Genomic DNA, 15,359 nt, shown 5'->3' on the forward strand with positions numbered 1-15,359 from the left:
GGGGTGGAGGAGCCAGGAGCACCAGGAGCACCAGGGGTGGAGGAGCCGGGAGCGCCAGGAGCGCCAGGAGCACCAGGGCTAGATGAACCAGGTTGTCCGGGAGTGGAAGAGCCAGGAGTAGACGGAGTAGATCCGCCGGGCACGACAGGAACAACGGGCACAACGCCAGTGGGAGATCCAGGGACGGAAGGCACAGTAGTACCAGGAGCAACAGGTACCGGCTGGGTTCCACTGGGGATGCTGGTGGTGTTCAGGAAAGGTCCGGGCTTGGTGGTAGGAACAGTGCCGTTGGCGGGGATGGTGTGACTGGGGAAAGGAGCTGGGGGAAGTCCAGTGCCAATGATAGGAGCAGTGCCTTGGCTGGTGGTTGGCTTGATGGGAGCAGTGCCGTGGCTGGTAGTCGGCTTGATAGGTGCAGTTCCATGACTGGTGGTGGGCTTGATGGGAGCAGTGCCGTGACTGGTAGTCGGCTTGATGGGAGCAGTGCCGTGGCTGGTAGTCGGCTTGATGGGAGCAGTGCCGTGGCTGGTAGTCGGCTTGATGGGAGCAGTGCCGTGGCTGGTGGTTGGCTTGACAGGAATGACAGTACCAGTGGGGTTGGGCTTAGGCTGGGGCTTCACGCCAGTGGGCACTGGCTCCTTGCCGGTGGGGACAATAGTCTTGCCCTCCTCCTCGCACCATGTGGTGGTCAAAGTAACGGTGTTGGTGAGAGTGATGGGCACCGTAAGAGTCTTGTTGCCAGAGACAACGACAGTGGTGGTTTCTGAAAGCTATATTAGACACGGCCTGCTTGAGAAAGTACGCGCGAGCATAACGAACCTGGGGTCTCAGTGGTCACATAGGTAGTAGTCTTGGTGATGGTACGGGGAGGGTCGGTGGTGAGTACAAGCTTCTTGGTAGTGGCTGGCTTCTTCTCGTCGGGCTGGAGGCTTCTTAGCATGTCAATCGGAATGGGTACGCGTTTGCATTAAGCTTACCTCTCCGCCACGCCCTTGGATGACACCGGCAAGGGCTGGGGCAGCCAAAGCCAGGAGTGCAATAGTTCCCTTGACCATTTCGAAGGTTGGAATTTTTTTTGATGCGAAAGGCTCAAACAACACAGCTTTTAATATAAACGAGAGATGAAGAAGGAACAGCGAGTGGCTTCCGTACGGCACAAGGTGGAATAGAGAAGGAAGAAACGATCTGATGAAGCAGAATGTCTCGACCTTTAAATCTTCTCGACGAAGAGCCTGACGACTATGCACACGACAGTCGTCACTGACGATGGTGATAATGCCACAGTAGTATCCTTTGGTTAGCGAAGTACGGCGCAAGTGTTGTAAGGTTCAGGAGCAAAAGTAAAGCTCATCGATGCTAGCTCTGGTAGGCTACGAGACGCAGCTTGAGGCTAACCAAGCCATGGATGCGAAAGGGACCACCGATGTGATGCTGTGCGTCAAGCCAAAGGGTCTCTCAGATGGCGAGCTGTTGCGCGAATGTAACGTCTTGCTACATCTTCTTGGGCAGAGGCCCACAGTACCCACGTCAGTGAGCCACGATCCTCGGACACGATGCTAGATGGCTGTACTTAGATAGGAAGTCAAGAGCAGTATTGTCGTCATGACTTTGCGCGAGTACTCCGGTTTTCAAATTGGGAAGCTGGAAACCCCCCGGCTATCACCGTGATCTATGCTAGTGCAAGCCAAACTAATCAAGCAAAGCGGAGACAAGCCTGCTGAGAAGGGAAGTGCTACCGGAATTTGCGTTCCATTATGGAGTATTGAGCCCTGAAAAGCTGAGTTAAGCTTGTAGAAATGCATGGATTGGCTCGCAAGGCTCTGTAGCTGACACATTCGAAAAAGCTTTGCAGGAATGTGGAGTCGCTCGAGGTCCGCCTGCCTGTAACGTTGCAGGTAAGTTTGTCGGGTCAAGGATCAGGGCAGGGACAGAAAGCAAGAAAGCAAATAAAGCACGGGCAGTACAGGCATATGCTCACGAAGTACATTAGGTAGCTGGTTTGAGCATTCTATCTGGACAATGTAGTCCATATGGCCTTATGACGAGATCCAGGTCATGGCATCATTAAGGAATGTCAATCGAACCCGAGATAGGTCGCTGTCACACAGTCGAATAGGCTATCTAAGAAAACTTCAAGGCCCATCGAGCTTCGAAGGATCTGGCGCCGTACTGTGGAGCGGCCGTTTTCGAAGCTGGCGAGAGAGTCGTTGAGATGAGAAGCCGGTAATGTTTCATTGGAGTGAGTGGATAATGTGGCTACCTAGGTAGTCGCTGTGAGAGCAATGTAAGACGTCATTGAAGCAAAGCTCGTTGAGCCTCTTGACAGGAACCATGGCCGCAAGCGGCAATAGCAGATGGCAAGTGTTCCTGCAGGGGTGGTACCAGACAGAACTTGGCAAACATGATTGTGAAGCTCTGCAGGAGCCAACCTTAGTATACTTCGTACTTCGTACTTGGTCGCTTTCTCGGTGGGTCGGCGGTACCTTGCTGACTCATCGCCGTTTGCAGCAAGGTATCACGTGGAGATAAGCTCCCCTCAGCTCAGCTATCGTATCAGGGCTTAGGGCAAGCGGCGCGTGGGAACGCGTCTTGGAGCGCGTTAATGGTTTTACTGTGCTGCGGTAGCTGAGAGATGGATGCAGTGAACAACAAGACAATCCACAACATCACCCCTATGATGCCTCACTCAGTGCCCTCGCAAGGCTCGTCAGCCGATCGCAAAGATGAGGAGGTTCTACCAGACGCTCCGCCAGCGGAGAGCACCTCCGAAGATAAGACCGATGCACCCGACAATGCAGCAGCAGGCGTAAAATTAGAAGACCTGTTCAATGACGACGACGATGATGAAGAATACCCAGCTTCTAGCGCTCCAGTTGCTCAGAATCAGGACACGATGCAGACAGAGTAGGTTTCGCGCCGACACTCACCAAGGCATTCCGGTACTGATAGAAGTTACTCGTTCAGCGCCGTCCCTGCTCCCGGTCCAGAGGTTGACACAGACACCATGCTCGCATTCTACCAACGCCTCTTTCCATTCCGCTACCTGTTCCAATGGCTTAATCACGGAATTGTTCCTTCACTCGATTTCGGCAATCGCGAATTCGCCCTCACACTCCAGAACGACGCCTACCTCCGCTACCAATCATATGCAACGGCAGATCTGTGAGTACCACGGGATTGATGCACAAGTGCCATATCAGAACTCTGTTCTAACGGGTTGAAAGCTTTCGCAAGGATATCATCCGGATGAACCCGTCTCGATTCGAAATCGGACCTGTCTACAACACCAACCCCCGAGATCGCAAGACGCTCCGCGGCGGCCAGTTGAAGCCTATCTCCAAGGAACTCGTCTTCGATATTGATCTGACGGATTACGATGACATCCGCTCCTGCTGTACGAAAGCCAACATCTGCGGCAAATGCTGGGCATTTGTGACCATGGCGATCAAGGTCGTCGATACGGCCCTCCGCGACGACTTCGGCTTCGAGCACATCCTCTGGGTATACTCCGGTCGCCGCGGTGCGCACGCCTGGGTGTGCGACCCCCGCGCGCGCAGCCTGCCGGACGACCGACGCCGGGCCATCGCCGGGTACCTGGACGTGGTGCGGGGCGGCAACAGCAGCGGCAAGCGGGTGAACCTGAAGCGACCGCTGCACCCGCACATGGCGCGCAGCCTCGACATCCTGAAATCCCACTTCGCGCAGACGACGCTGGTCGACCAGGACACCTTCCTCGGCCCCGAGCAGGCGCAGCGCCTGCTGGCCCTCCTGCCGGACAAAGGGCTGAACGAGTCGCTGCGCAAGAAGTGGGAGTCCTCGCCCGACCGCACCAGCGCCAAGAAGTGGGCCGACATCGACGCCCTCGCCAAGACGGGCAAGAGCAGCACCCTGAACCCGACCACGCTCCGCGACGCCAAGCAGGACATCGTGCTGGAGTACACTTACCCCCGGCTGGACTCCGAGGTCAGCAAGAAGATGATCCACTTGCTCAAGAGCCCGTTCGTCATCCACCCGGGCACGGGCCGCGTGTGTGTCCCCATCGACGCCCGCAAGGCAGAGCAGTTCGACCCCCTCTCGGTGCCGACGGTGACGCAGCTGCTCGCCGAGATCGATGCATGGGATGCGGAGCATCCGAGCACCAATGCCGGACTGGAGGCGGCCGAGGGCGAGGGTAGTGTCGCGGACTCGGACGCGAGGGGAAGCCGCAGAGTACAGGATTATGAGAAGACGAGCCTGAAACCATACATCGACTACTTCCGCTCCTTCATCGCCGGTCTTCTCAAGGAAGAGCGTGGTGGCAAACGGGAACGGAATGAGGACGTTGAGGAGACAAAGCCTGAGAGTATGGAGTTCTAGGCTTCTGAGTTTCGCCTCCTAGGTGAATGGCGGTCTTTATGGTTTTAATTCTCTCAAGCCCTAGCCTGGGTAGCATTATTTTTGGGTATGATCTTGGAGCGATTTGGGAGTATGTCCTTTGAAAGTGAATATTTCAGGCGTTCGAAGAAGGGTCACGGGGCCTTTCCCCTGTGTTTTGTGTAAATATTGTGATGGTTCTTACTCTTCTATTCATTTCCGACTGCAGACTGAGCTCAATAAGTGGTTATGAGAATCAATACGAATCAACATGAGCCATGTTTCCAGTCAAAATTACATTTTTTTGTGAAATTCGATTCTATGTTGTTACATTGTAGGACTGTCAGACGAACAGCACTACCTCATTATTGACCATAAAGCCTGCTTTGGAGAAGACAGGAGTGACAGATGATATAGTTGCGAAACTCAAAACGCATCATTCAATAGCATGCTGTGCAGGAATCGGGAAGAAGAACGTCCGTGTCCGCCTGATCTAAGCAGAAACGAAGTTCTTGACATCTGAACAGAGGTTTAGCAAATGCTTATAGGGAAGTAATATCGGTGGGTCACGTACTCTCGAGCCAGCGGACGTACTCCTTCTGCTCCTTGACCTGGATGTAGTCGGGGATCATGGTGGCAAGCTCGGCGTTGATGCCTCTCACGTCAAGGTAGCGGTCAATGAAGTTCTGAAGCTCCTCGTCGAGGTTCTCGAAAGGAGGACCGGCGTACAGGCTCTGTCTGGCCCAGTCCTTCTCGGCGGTCTGGGCAAGAGCCAGATCGGGCTTGTTGAAGTAGGAGACCTCCTCAACCTGGAACACGCCATCGGTGCACATGGTCTGGATCAGGAGAGCGCCGCTGCCTGGCTTCTCAATGGTGATGTTGACACGAGCGGGGAAGCCGGGCTCAAGGTCGTCGATGCCGACCTCGTCGCGGTCGGAGGGAGCGATACGGTCCTCGGGAAGCTGGGAGATGCCTGCGCGACCTTGGTTAGCAGGCTGGTGGCTTCCGAAGTCGTTGGCGTCCATCAGACCATCAGCGGAGAAATCCTCCTGCTCGCTCAGGTTTTCGAGGTCTGCAACGGTGAAAGTAAGGCGGATCCTATAGAGAAGTACAAACGATTAGAATAATTGTTAAAGAGGAAAACGCGGGCACAAGCTTCCTTACTCTTCCTTGCCGAACTTCTTGGTCAAAGTGACTTCCTGCTCGCCGGGAATATCCTTGACCTGGAAAGAACCATGATGTGTGAGCTAATGCAGTCAGAACAACGATTGTCCGACAGCACGTACCTCCCAAGAGTTGTTTTGCAGAACATACTGAATGTTCTGAACGGAGCCATCCAGGTCCTCAAGGCCGGAGGCCTTCTCGTGCTTGAGCTCATCCTCAAGCTTGGCAACAAGCTCGACGTCACCTATTATGCTCGTACAACAGGTAGTCAGTTTTGTGCGCCATAAAAAGTCATCTGCAGTGCATGACCGAAGCTTCCAATGCTTGAACGGGACAGGAATTTGAATACAAGGTGATGGGTAGAAGCCCGAAAAACATGAGAGAAAAAATGGAATCGATGCGCTCGAATGGGAGGCTGCAGATTACAATATTTCATCCCGGGAAAATTCTCTTACCCTCGCCGGGGGCCTGCTTGAAAGCCCGGGAGGTCGAAAAAGCAGCATAGGCAGGCTTGGTGATCTGCTTCAAGGTGAAAGCATTCTGAGAAACAGCGGCAACAGGTCTGGAGACAGTTGCGCGGGTGGAAACTGCGAGAGAACGCGCAATGGAGCGGGGGGCGGAGCGAGTAAGAGTGCGAAGAGACATCATCTTGAAGATAGTGGATGGATGGTAGATGGATTGAAGCTGAAAGTCAAATGGGAAAAATGAATGGGGTGGGATGATGGTAGGAATGCGGAAGAGGCAAAGTGATGATGTGAACAAGAGGAGCCTGGAGTCTCAGGCATCTCCACTTTCCAAAGCTCTTCCCGTGCCAAGACCTGGAGCTCCATCCATGAAAGTACAGCACAGTGCGTACTTCATTTACTGGTGATTCAAGAAAAACCATATGATATGATATGTGTGTACATGTGAATTATATGCAATCATAACGCCATAGTCCCATGAGATTCCCGCGACAAAGCACCCAACTTTTTGCAACTCGGAACACAGAAGACGAACAAAATCTTTCAAGACATTCCCTTGGGGGGAAATACTGAAGGCTGCTTGCCTCCATCCTTAGTGATCCGGATGAACTTCATCGTGCTCAAGCCAGACCAATCGCCATTCCAAGCCCTAAGCGAGTTGATCACACCCTGCTCACTGAGGTCAGGCAACCAAAATCCCGTCTTAAACTCCTTGTTCTCGACATCGGTTCGCTGCAGCAGCGCTTCTTCCCGCTTGCTTGGGGGTCTGCCTTTCCGTCTCTCGCTCTGTAACTGCTCGATTTCGGGCACACTACGGTTGATATACCTGGTTTGTACGTGAGCATTCAAAGCGCACGAAGCTATGATTGGCCCTTGCGCCGCCGGCACATACCTCACCACGATATCCTTCATCTCGTCTTCCGACATGGGTGTCGCATCCACGGGCAGGGTCTCGTAGAAGTATGCAATGCGGTCGACTGTGTATCATGGGATCAATTAATGAAAAGTCCTTGGAGCGAGACAAGAGTGGCGCAGTGCTAGGCCCTCACCATAGGTTTGTCTGCCCCGCGACATATTGGCGGACACTCGAGCGACTCGGTCATCTCTAGCGGTGGCGCGGCGTAATCTTCTGGCATCTCTGCTGAACTCGTGAAGAGCCTCAACCGCTCCTCTCTTCTTCGCAATGTGCTTGTGTACTTTCTGTAGCGTCTTCGGCATGGTGACGTTTTGTTTCTCCTGTCTGATTTTAAATTGTTGCAATGTCGTCCAGTTTATCAGCGATTTTTTTCCCCTCGGCGAATTTCTTTTTTTTTCGGCGGGCAGAATGCAATGGCGGTGAGGAAGAGTACTCAGGCCGCTCACATGAAACCAATCAGAATATGAGATGGCTTCCCTCGCCCCATCGCGTTCCTGGCGCGTCGGAGGGGATGAAGATCAAGCATTCCAACCTCGTTGTCTAGGTCATTGTCGTTTGCTGGTCGCTTAGGGGTGGGACGTCTTTTTCCATCATTTGATTAGGAGCCTTTCCATGGTCCTCGCCCTCATCATCTGGCTTGACCCCTGAGCACCTACAGCCGGAGCAGATCTCTGTCTTGGCGTGCCGGTATAGAGAGCGCGGCCTGCCATCTCGTCAATAGGGTACTGATAATGGGAATTAAAGGTGACCCTTGTCTTTGCGAAACCGCTTGGGAGTCGTCTCTAACTATTCGTGTTCCTTCTAGGCCTTCATGTTCTTCTTAAATCAATCCAGAAACCATGTCACCTGAAAAGTTATAGTGGGCAGACCTTGGGAGTCGATGCCTACGGATGGCTACATCGTGGTACGGTCGCATGCGCCGTGGATTTGGTCTTGGACAAGCCCACACGAAAGTACGTACCTGTAGGCTTGCCATCTGACTGCTTTCCGCTAACATACATGAAAGACACATTGACTTTGTTCTTAATCGGGTTCGCATGCTTATCTACTTTGGAGTGACGCCATACCTTGTATTCGACGGAGATAATCTTCCTAGCAAAGCTGGCACTGAAGATCGACGCCAGAAAAGGCGACATGACGGCAAGTCACTTGGGATGGAATTGCTCCGAAAAGGCCGCACGAAGGAAGCCTACCAGGAACTACAGAAGGCGGTCGACGTGACTCCTCTGATGGCGCGTGAGTTGATCGAAGAACTGAAGCAAATGAATGTGCAGTATGTGGTAGCTCCGTACGAGGCCGATGCACAGTTGGTATACTTGGAGCAGCAGGGTATCGTTCATGGCATTATCTCAGAGGACTCCGACTTGCTTGTATTTGGCGCCAAGCGCCTGCTGTCCAAGCTTGATCAACATGGTGACTGCATCGAGATCAATCGGGCGGACTTCGGGGCTTGTCGGGACGTCAGCCTGATAGGATGGTCGGATGATGACTTTCGACGCATGTGCATTCTCGCCGGTTGCGACTATTTAGCCAATATTCCACGGATGGGTCTGAAGACGGCTCATCAAAGCATACGGAGGTACAAAAATGTCGAGAAAGCCGTGCGGATGCTCCAGTTTGACGGCCAGTATCACGTTCCTGCGGATTACTTGAAGAGTTTCAAGGAAGCGGAGCTTACTTTTCTCTATCAGCGAGTCTATTGCCCCAAGGCCGAAAAGCTGGTGACGCTCACAACACCTGAAAGTGATGTCAATCTAGAAGAGTTGACCTTCATCGGCGGTGATGTGGAGCCTGAGGTTGCGGTGGGAGTGGCTCGGGGGGACCTGGATCCAGCGACCAAGCAACCTCTGGTATTGAAGCCGCCAGCTGCAGCGAAGTCTACCGAGAAACGACTCACAAGCACTTTCCAACGTCGACAAACACTTGGATCAGCGGCCGAGTTGAAGCCCAACAAACCCATCAATTCTTTCTTCACTCCAAGACGTACGCCGTTAGCTGAACTCGATCCGAATAGCCTCACGCCGTCCCCAAGCCAGCAACGGCTCCTCGAGCGTCACGCTAATACCTCCTGGGAGAGTACTTCCGTTCCGACGCAGCCAACCCTGATGAGGTCAGCCTCCTCTGCTACGTTGTCGAGCAGATTCTCCAGTCCCTTGATGAGAAGTGTCGAGCGGGACTCTTTTAATCCTCACGCCTTGAGGCTGTCTGCTCTGCAACCCTCTAAGCGACAGCGCCTCTGTTCAGATATAGATGAGGGACAGTTGCCAAGCGCATCTACTTGTCGCAGTCGATTCTTTACAAACAGTACTGATGAGTCTAGCCCGAGCGGACTCAAGATCAATCGAACTAAGAAGGCTCGGAAACACTCTCTGGACGTCTTCTCGGATGATTCTGTAGAGGATATGATGTCTCAGATTCCGGATCCTGCCGAGACACCTGCGAAAGCTAAGAGCGATGAGCACCAAGACACGGGGCCAAGTCAACCCCTCGACGCATCAGATGTGCCCCCGCAATCCACGAAAGCTGATGCCGAGGATCACCTGGATCACAGGTTGGAGCAGAAGCAAGAAGTGCCGTCGGATTCCATTCAACTTACTGAGAGCAACCCCAGGGCTGTCAGTCTGGAGTCCAATCCGGAGGAGTTCCAGAAAGTTCTCGACTATCACATCGAGAAGCAAAACTCAGGGCTGCTTTCGAGGTTTGCATTCCAGCGGAGAGGCAGCAGCGTTCGCTCGGAGAGTGTCACTCGGACAGAACCCAATGCAAGGCCCATGCCAGTTATCTCCTTCTCAAAAGCGAAAGCACCAATGGACCTGAGAAGCGGAAGTCCACGGACGCCGCCTAGACGTGGACGGACAACGCCCTTGCAACGACTGGGGCAAAGTGCCCTGGCTAGGTCTCGATCTCTTAACCATCTTTCGTCCTCTCTCGCCGCATTTCGGGCATCAAAAGTCTCGCTTACTCCATCTGAGCCCAACAATAGCAGTCTCGGTAGCACCCAGAATCTTATGCCGACCTGCCATGGGAGTGAAGACATGATCATTCCGGATAGTGAAGACGATGAAGACGATCTGGAAGAACCCGACGCTAATGCGAATGGAGGCTTGCAGACCCCAGTCGCTATTGATCTCAAGCGTTTCTCCTTTGTAGGTTGAGACAAACTCTTGGAGTGCTTGGGGGACAATCGACTTATCATTATCATTATAGGAGTTCTTGGGAGCATTGTTAGTTTTGTGTATCATGGCATTGGGTGGGTGATTTGACATACAGTACAGTACAGTACATGACCGAGAGGTGCTTGGCCGTATAAATAATAGGATCTACATGGGATTGACCGTATACCCCTTAGTTGCAAAGCATCTGGCCAGACTATGACATAAGTTGGTGTTTGGGTGTGCTTATTTCCATGGAAAAGTTGGAGGCTGGGGGGGAGTGGGCACGTGCCGATAAGATGATGATCGGGGGGCTTAGCGCGATCAGTGGAGTTCACGGCGGATCCAATGGAGTGAAATGACGGCGGGCGGTGTGGACTGGTTACCGGGGAACAGACGCGGTAAACAAACGGGAAGTGGCAGGCAGTGGCCCAGCCTCCCGCTTTTGGCCCTTCTTCGGGCTGAAGTAGAGCATTACCTAGTTATTGTATGAGTGCTCCGAAAAGCACTCCACACTATCTTCCCAGCCTCCTCATTATTATCCCACCCTTTCCAATCCAGCTTCATTGACTGTTCTGGCGCGTCAAGGCACAATTCTGTCGGGTGGACTGAACCTTGGAAACCTGCTCCAGCTGAGATCTTACTCTCCCCCCTTCCTCTCTCCTGCCTGCACTCTCCTTTCCCCATTCCCTTGCCCTCCGCTTGCCTGTTTTTGGCAGATATCCAGTCCCTCCACTCGAAGCCCACCCAGCCCAGTTGGTGACTCTCTTTGTACAATTCTAACCACCATTATCCACTATTCAGGGCTCTCCGTGGGACTTGCCAGTCATACATTCTTTGGATCTCGATCTTGATAACGGTTCCGGCCCGTTGTCGCATTGCAACTCCTGTGCTCAACATTCCGGACAATCGCTGCATATCTCTCAGAGACATTGACGTATTCCCTCAGCGCCGGGAGCACGAGTATCGACATCAACACAAAAAGCTCCACTTCTCTCAAAGGAGGAGAGCTTCTCATCATACTTGATCTGTCAGTTGGGTGGTAGTGTCAAAGAGGTGCGCAGCAACCGGCGCAGACTCCTTCTCGGGGTTCCGAGAAGTGAGTCTTGGATCAGAGACACGGGGAGACGACACCTGGACAATCCAAGATGCCTAAAATCGGTGACCGGCTAGCCCGTACGTATTTCGGTTCTCGTTTCGAAAACATGCATGAGAATATTGACGCTTGACCCTGCAGGGCTGCTACCAATGATCGGTTACCACCACGTGCTGATGATTATCATTGCTGTCGCCATCATCCTTCTATGTCAGTAATTTTCCGGTCACCCATGCTCTGGAATGCGACTAACGTTGATCAGCCCTACTATTGGCAGGATGCTCATCGTCCTCACCCCAGATCCCTAGCATATTCCTGATATCACTATACTACGAACGATACTCACCGACATTCAACCTGGCGCAGGTAGATCCTGGCGTGGTTACAGCAACGGCGAACATTGTAGGAGGAGCCGAAATGGAAGTCCGTGTGGGCTACTTCGGTATTTGCGTGCAGCCAGATGCGGGATCATATATCTGCAATGCCAATGCGACCGCCTTGGCCGAGATTGTCACGGTCGATCAAGACCCTCTGAACCTGATCTGGGTTGCGTCAACGTTCAAAGATGCTGTTGTGTTTCCGTACCTACTGTACGTTCTCCCTTAGGCTTTCGTCTCGTGTGTGTCTTGCTAACTCGCGGTAGCATTATCGCCGTCATCCTCGCCTTCTTCTGTTTTATCCTGCTGGCTACCTTCCCCGGATGGCACGACGAGCTCGATGCTAGTGGTTCCGAAGTTGAAGCCAAGCCGTTTCCTTCGCGACCTGTCTCGCAAGCCGCCCTGGCTCTCATCTTCGTCGCATCGGTCTTCGTCCTCGTCTCCGTTCTCTGGCAACATACCGCATCCGTCGCCGCGAGCACCATCGCTCAGGACATGGGCAATGGTAGTGTGAAGAGTGGTGTTGGCACCTCTGCCATGGTGCTGGGCTGGTTTGGATTCGGTCTCATGGTGGTCGTGACGATAGGTCTTCTCGTCATGATTCTCAGCATCAGCCTCATCAGACAATTGACGGACGAAGCATAGTCGCGTTGACATGCCAACTTGAATCCTCATCAATTTTTTTTATTGCACTTTGATTCCCCACTCTGATTTTCAACGCTACGCATTCCCCCTTCATTCATCTCCCTCGTCTTCATGCGATCACCACGCCCCAGAGACGGCATATACAACGAGCAGCACGTGAATAATGATGCATATTGAGATTTGGAACATGGGCTTTTTCTCTCTAGTTTTTTATACGAGTTTATGGACACGGACATTTGGAAAGGGAATACGAGTTACGGTTACGGTTTTTCATTTTGTTTGTTTAAAGAAGTCATCACGAAGAAGAAAAATGCCTAATGAACAATATGCGGCCAACAACAGATCAAGTCGGCCGTTCAGTCTCCTTGAGCTTAGCTTAGCTCACCTCATTCGAAACAATCAATCCACTATAAATTTATGTTTCGTCCGCTTTCTCTCCTCCTACCCTCTATAACCTTCCTCCGGCGGGAAAGATCTTGTTGGCCGCGATGCTTGTGTTCGCTTTGTCGTTGGCCTTGTACAGAACACTTGTTCAGGTTGCTTCACGTTATCTTGTGGCTGCGGAGGGGACACTGGGTGGATTTGGGTTGTCAATAGTTTTGTTATTGTCTTGTCTTCTAGATTATGAATTTGATGTGGATTCTTTGTGTTTACTGCTAATGAGAGTCGATCTGCGTGAAGAAATCCAATGGATAGTTGCGGGACGTCACATGCATTATCCTCACAATTTTCCAGGTCTGTATCATTGACTGCAAAATCGAGCAACTCATGCTCTGTCCAGTAGAGCAACATTTACGATTAAGAACCTTTAGATCTAGATCTCTGTGAGATCTCAACTGCACCAAGAACCGGTCAGGGATATAGAGGAATAGGTGGACAGTCACATGACATGGTATTGTGATCAACAGCGTCTACTGGGTAGTTTGCTTGCGTACTATTAAAGAGGACAAAACATCCTCTCGTCGTGAGACAGGCAACGAACAAATCGCGACGACGATGACCCGGGCCGGATGGGTTACGCAAGTAATAGAGCCGCCCCCGGCTATTGTTCCTTTGGTTTAGTAGTTCATCACCGGCGGCCCACCGCCTGGTCCGGGCTTTTCCTCATAATTATTCCCTTCATACCCACCGCCGTAATCGTCTAGGGACCGGTACCCCGGCGGACCATTGTCACGGCCTCCGCTACCGCCACCACCACCACCACCACGGCCTCGACCACCACCGCCGCCACCACCACGGTTGCCGCCGCGGTTCTGATGGTGGCCGCCGCCGCCCCTGCCTCGCCCTGCCGCACCGCCGCGGCCGCGGCCGCGGAATGCGTTCCCGCGACGCGAGGGTCCACTGTCATCATGGTGATGGCGATTCCCTCCGTTGCGTATGGTATTTGGGTGCGGCTGTCTTCCGTGGGGGTGGTGGTGGTGGTGGTGGTGGTGGGATGCAGAAGCAGCGGCGCCATCATACGTTGCGGGCTGCTGCTGCTCCGCGTGCGGCGGATAGAGGATCTCCTCGTTGCGTTCCTGCTGGTGCCGTCTTTTGTTATTCTTGTTGAGGAACTGGCTCTCCCACTCGCCCTCGTTGGGGTTCTCCTCCTCGACGCGCAGGACCACCTTCTCGCCGACGACGGTCTCGACGGTGAGGGCCTTGTCGGCGGGGACGGGGTGCCAGTTCTGGATCTTGCCGGCGTCGATGGGGCGCGCGCCCTTGCGCACCGCCAGCACCACGACGGGCTGCGGGTTCTCCGTGTAGTACTTCTCGGTGGCGGGGACGGGCGCCATGCGCGCGGCCCAGACCCGGTTCTCGAAGCAGGCCGTGCCCGTGATCTGCCAGCTCAGCTTCTTGCCGATGCCCCCGACCTTGTCCAGGATCGACCGCGGGGCGGGGCGGGGCGTGATCAGGATGCTGTTGGCCATATACTTCAGGTCGTTGGAGTCCGCGAGCCCGTAGGGGAGCATGGGGGTTAGTACTTCGCGGATCAACCGGCTCGAGTCGGCGTTCGAGATCAGGTAGCCCGTGTAGAAGATGGTGCGCTTGATGCGCAGTCGACCGTACGGCGACTTGGCCTTGTTTAGTGACGGGTTGCGGGTGGTGAGGTTGTGAGAGTTGATCATGCGCTGCACTTCGGCGGCTTCCCAGACGGGGTCAAGATACATGGATCCTTCGGCGACCTGGATTACTTCCGAGGTGATCGGCTTTCTCGGGCTGGGGCCCTGCGCAGGCTGGAGCTTGCGATTCAGCTGCTCGAAGTAGTCCCGGAAGCCTTTGGCACTGGCAGAAAGGTCAGACGTTCCGGCAATATGAACGAAAAAAGAAAAAGCCCAAGACGTACTGCTTCGGGCGATCCTCATAGATGCGAAGATCTTCAGCCTGCTCGTAAGTGAGGATAAGGTCTTCCAGGAAGGTCTGCTTGAATTCCATCGTGGTTGCGAAGCGCTGATTCCTCGGGCCAACTTCCGGCTTGAGGCATATCAAATCAAACTCCAGCTTCTTGCTGCTCACCATTCGTTTGATGATCTCCGAGAATCCACTTTCACTGCGACCCGTTAGAAGCACCGTCAAGGCGTCTTTCTGCTCCATGCTCAATTTCACGAGTTGCACCTAGGGGGGAACGTATCAGCCAATTGCTGTTAGTTCACTTATAGGTTATTGTAGTGTAATGGAAGGCCACACAATCTGTTCGTTCCACCACCCCTCCCAAGCGCGCGGTTCCTCCTTCTCGATCCCTTCTCCGGTAGCCGACAGGAGGTTCGGGTCATGCCACCAACCGCCGTTCGCGAAGCTCTCATAAGCCTGAAGGAACCCGATCGTCGGACCGTTCCAGAGTTGCGGATTCGGAAGTGGGCTTAGAAATACTGGAAAGCATTAGAATGCGCGGGCGAATCAGACGGAGGTCGCAGGGCGACGGAGTGCATCCTTACATGTGTTGTCGAAGTCGTATACGTGAATAGACCTGACCTGCGGTACTGCTGTAGCGCAAGAACAGATGAGATTATCAGCCACCCGCAGCGCTATCATATTGTGGAAGCGAGATGCTCACCTGGTAGTTCTTTGTTGGTGATGGACCAGCGTCTTAGACTGGTGATGGTGCGCGCGGGCGCGCTCTGAGTGTGATTTCTCATTTTGGAAGCGTTCTCTGCGACTACGGACCTTGCAGATCTCATTACCTTCAGCATTAGTGGGTTGCGACAGACATTC

The 15,359-nt window shown here is 53.4% G+C and overlaps 7 protein-coding genes across 7 annotated transcripts; 3 read left to right on the top strand and 4 right to left on the bottom strand.

Annotated features, from left to right (window-relative positions):
- Window positions 1-22: 22 nt before the first annotated feature.
- Window positions 23-1,055, bottom strand: BO95DRAFT_433306 (uncharacterized protein; the record flags this gene model as incomplete). The annotated part of the gene is made up of 3 exons (XM_025585090.1): window positions 23-763; window positions 820-922; window positions 978-1,055. Coding segments are annotated over 3 exons (922 nt in total), but the record flags the coding sequence as incomplete, so codon positions are not given.
- Window positions 1,056-2,331: 1,276 nt separating this feature from the next.
- Window positions 2,332-4,648, top strand: BO95DRAFT_474655 (DNA primase subunit PRI1; the record flags this gene model as incomplete). Its single annotated transcript, XM_025589808.1, has 4 exons — window positions 2,332-2,344; window positions 2,691-2,904; window positions 2,965-3,162; window positions 3,225-4,648. 4 exons carry the CDS (start codon window positions 2,332-2,334, stop codon window positions 4,354-4,356), a joined length of 1,557 nt encoding a protein of 518 aa, XP_025440597.1. The 3' UTR covers window positions 4,357-4,648.
- Window positions 4,638-6,165, bottom strand: BO95DRAFT_392623 (MAM33 family protein; the record flags this gene model as incomplete). Its single annotated transcript, XM_025583654.1, has 5 exons — window positions 4,638-4,872; window positions 4,928-5,451; window positions 5,518-5,576; window positions 5,640-5,761; window positions 5,973-6,165. The coding sequence occupies 5 exons, from the start codon at window positions 6,163-6,165 to the stop codon at window positions 4,847-4,849; spliced, it is 924 nt and encodes a 307-aa protein (XP_025440598.1). The 3' UTR covers window positions 4,638-4,846.
- A 252-nt stretch (window positions 6,166-6,417) lies between these two features.
- BO95DRAFT_444408 (translation machinery-associated protein 16) lies at window positions 6,418-7,244 on the bottom strand. Its single transcript, XM_025586878.1, has 3 exons — window positions 7,031-7,244; window positions 6,874-6,958; window positions 6,418-6,807 (listed from the first exon to the last, which is right to left on the bottom strand). The coding sequence occupies exons 1-3, from the start codon at window positions 7,197-7,199 to the stop codon at window positions 6,525-6,527; spliced, it is 537 nt and encodes a 178-aa protein (XP_025440599.1). The 5' UTR covers window positions 7,200-7,244; the 3' UTR covers window positions 6,418-6,524.
- A 161-nt stretch (window positions 7,245-7,405) lies between these two features.
- BO95DRAFT_444409 (putative exonuclease) lies at window positions 7,406-10,224 on the top strand. The gene is made up of 3 exons (XM_025586879.1): window positions 7,406-7,641; window positions 7,703-7,850; window positions 7,904-10,224. The coding sequence occupies exons 1-3, from the start codon at window positions 7,629-7,631 to the stop codon at window positions 10,050-10,052; spliced, it is 2,310 nt and encodes a 769-aa protein (XP_025440600.1). The 5' UTR covers window positions 7,406-7,628; the 3' UTR covers window positions 10,053-10,224.
- A 743-nt stretch (window positions 10,225-10,967) lies between these two features.
- BO95DRAFT_184170 (Fig1 domain-containing protein) lies at window positions 10,968-12,182 on the top strand. The gene is made up of 4 exons (XM_025580890.1): window positions 10,968-11,225; window positions 11,287-11,355; window positions 11,408-11,735; window positions 11,789-12,182. The coding sequence occupies exons 1-4, from the start codon at window positions 11,198-11,200 to the stop codon at window positions 12,165-12,167; spliced, it is 804 nt and encodes a 267-aa protein (XP_025440601.1). The 5' UTR covers window positions 10,968-11,197; the 3' UTR covers window positions 12,168-12,182.
- Window positions 12,183-13,225: 1,043 nt separating this feature from the next.
- BO95DRAFT_433312 (rRNA 2'-O-methyltransferase fibrillarin-like protein) lies at window positions 13,226-15,283 on the bottom strand (the record flags this gene model as incomplete). Its single annotated transcript, XM_025585091.1, has 5 exons — window positions 13,226-14,432; window positions 14,494-14,762; window positions 14,835-15,016; window positions 15,083-15,130; window positions 15,202-15,283. 5 exons carry the CDS (start codon window positions 15,281-15,283, stop codon window positions 13,226-13,228), a joined length of 1,788 nt encoding a protein of 595 aa, XP_025440602.1.
- Window positions 15,284-15,359: the final 76 nt, after the last annotated feature.

The sequence above is a fragment of the Aspergillus brunneoviolaceus genome (genome assembly GCF_003184695.1).
Source record: "Aspergillus brunneoviolaceus CBS 621.78 unplaced genomic scaffold BO95scaffold_47, whole genome shotgun sequence".
NCBI lineage: Eukaryota > Fungi > Ascomycota > Eurotiomycetes > Eurotiales > Aspergillaceae > Aspergillus > Aspergillus brunneoviolaceus.

What these genes read in the sequence shown, in the direction of transcription:
- BO95DRAFT_184170 (XM_025580890.1), top strand. Translation starts at nt 11,198, where the DNA reads ATGCCTAAAATCGGTGACCGGCTAGCCC. An exon ending in AATCGGTGACCGGCTAGCCC is followed by an intron (nt 11,226 to 11,286) that starts GTACGTATTTCG and finishes TTGACCCTGCAG; the next exon opens with GGCTGCTACCAATGATCGGT. An exon ending in GTTGTGTTTCCGTACCTACT is followed by an intron (nt 11,736 to 11,788) that starts GTACGTTCTCCC and finishes AACTCGCGGTAG; the next exon opens with CATTATCGCCGTCATCCTCG.
- BO95DRAFT_444409 (XM_025586879.1), top strand. An exon ending in TTGGACAAGCCCACACGAAA is followed by an intron (nt 7,851 to 7,903) that starts GTACGTACCTGT and finishes CATACATGAAAG; the next exon opens with ACACATTGACTTTGTTCTTA.
- BO95DRAFT_444408 (XM_025586878.1), bottom strand. Translation starts at nt 7,199, where the DNA reads ATGCCGAAGACGCTACAGAAAGTACACAAGCACATTGCGAAGAAGAGA. An exon ending in GCGGGGCAGACAAACCTATG is followed by an intron (nt 6,959 to 7,030) that starts GTGAGGGCCTAG and finishes CATGATACACAG; the next exon opens with TCGACCGCATTGCATACTTC. An exon ending in ATGAAGGATATCGTGGTGAG is followed by an intron (nt 6,808 to 6,873) that starts GTATGTGCCGGC and finishes CGTACAAACCAG; the next exon opens with GTATATCAACCGTAGTGTGC.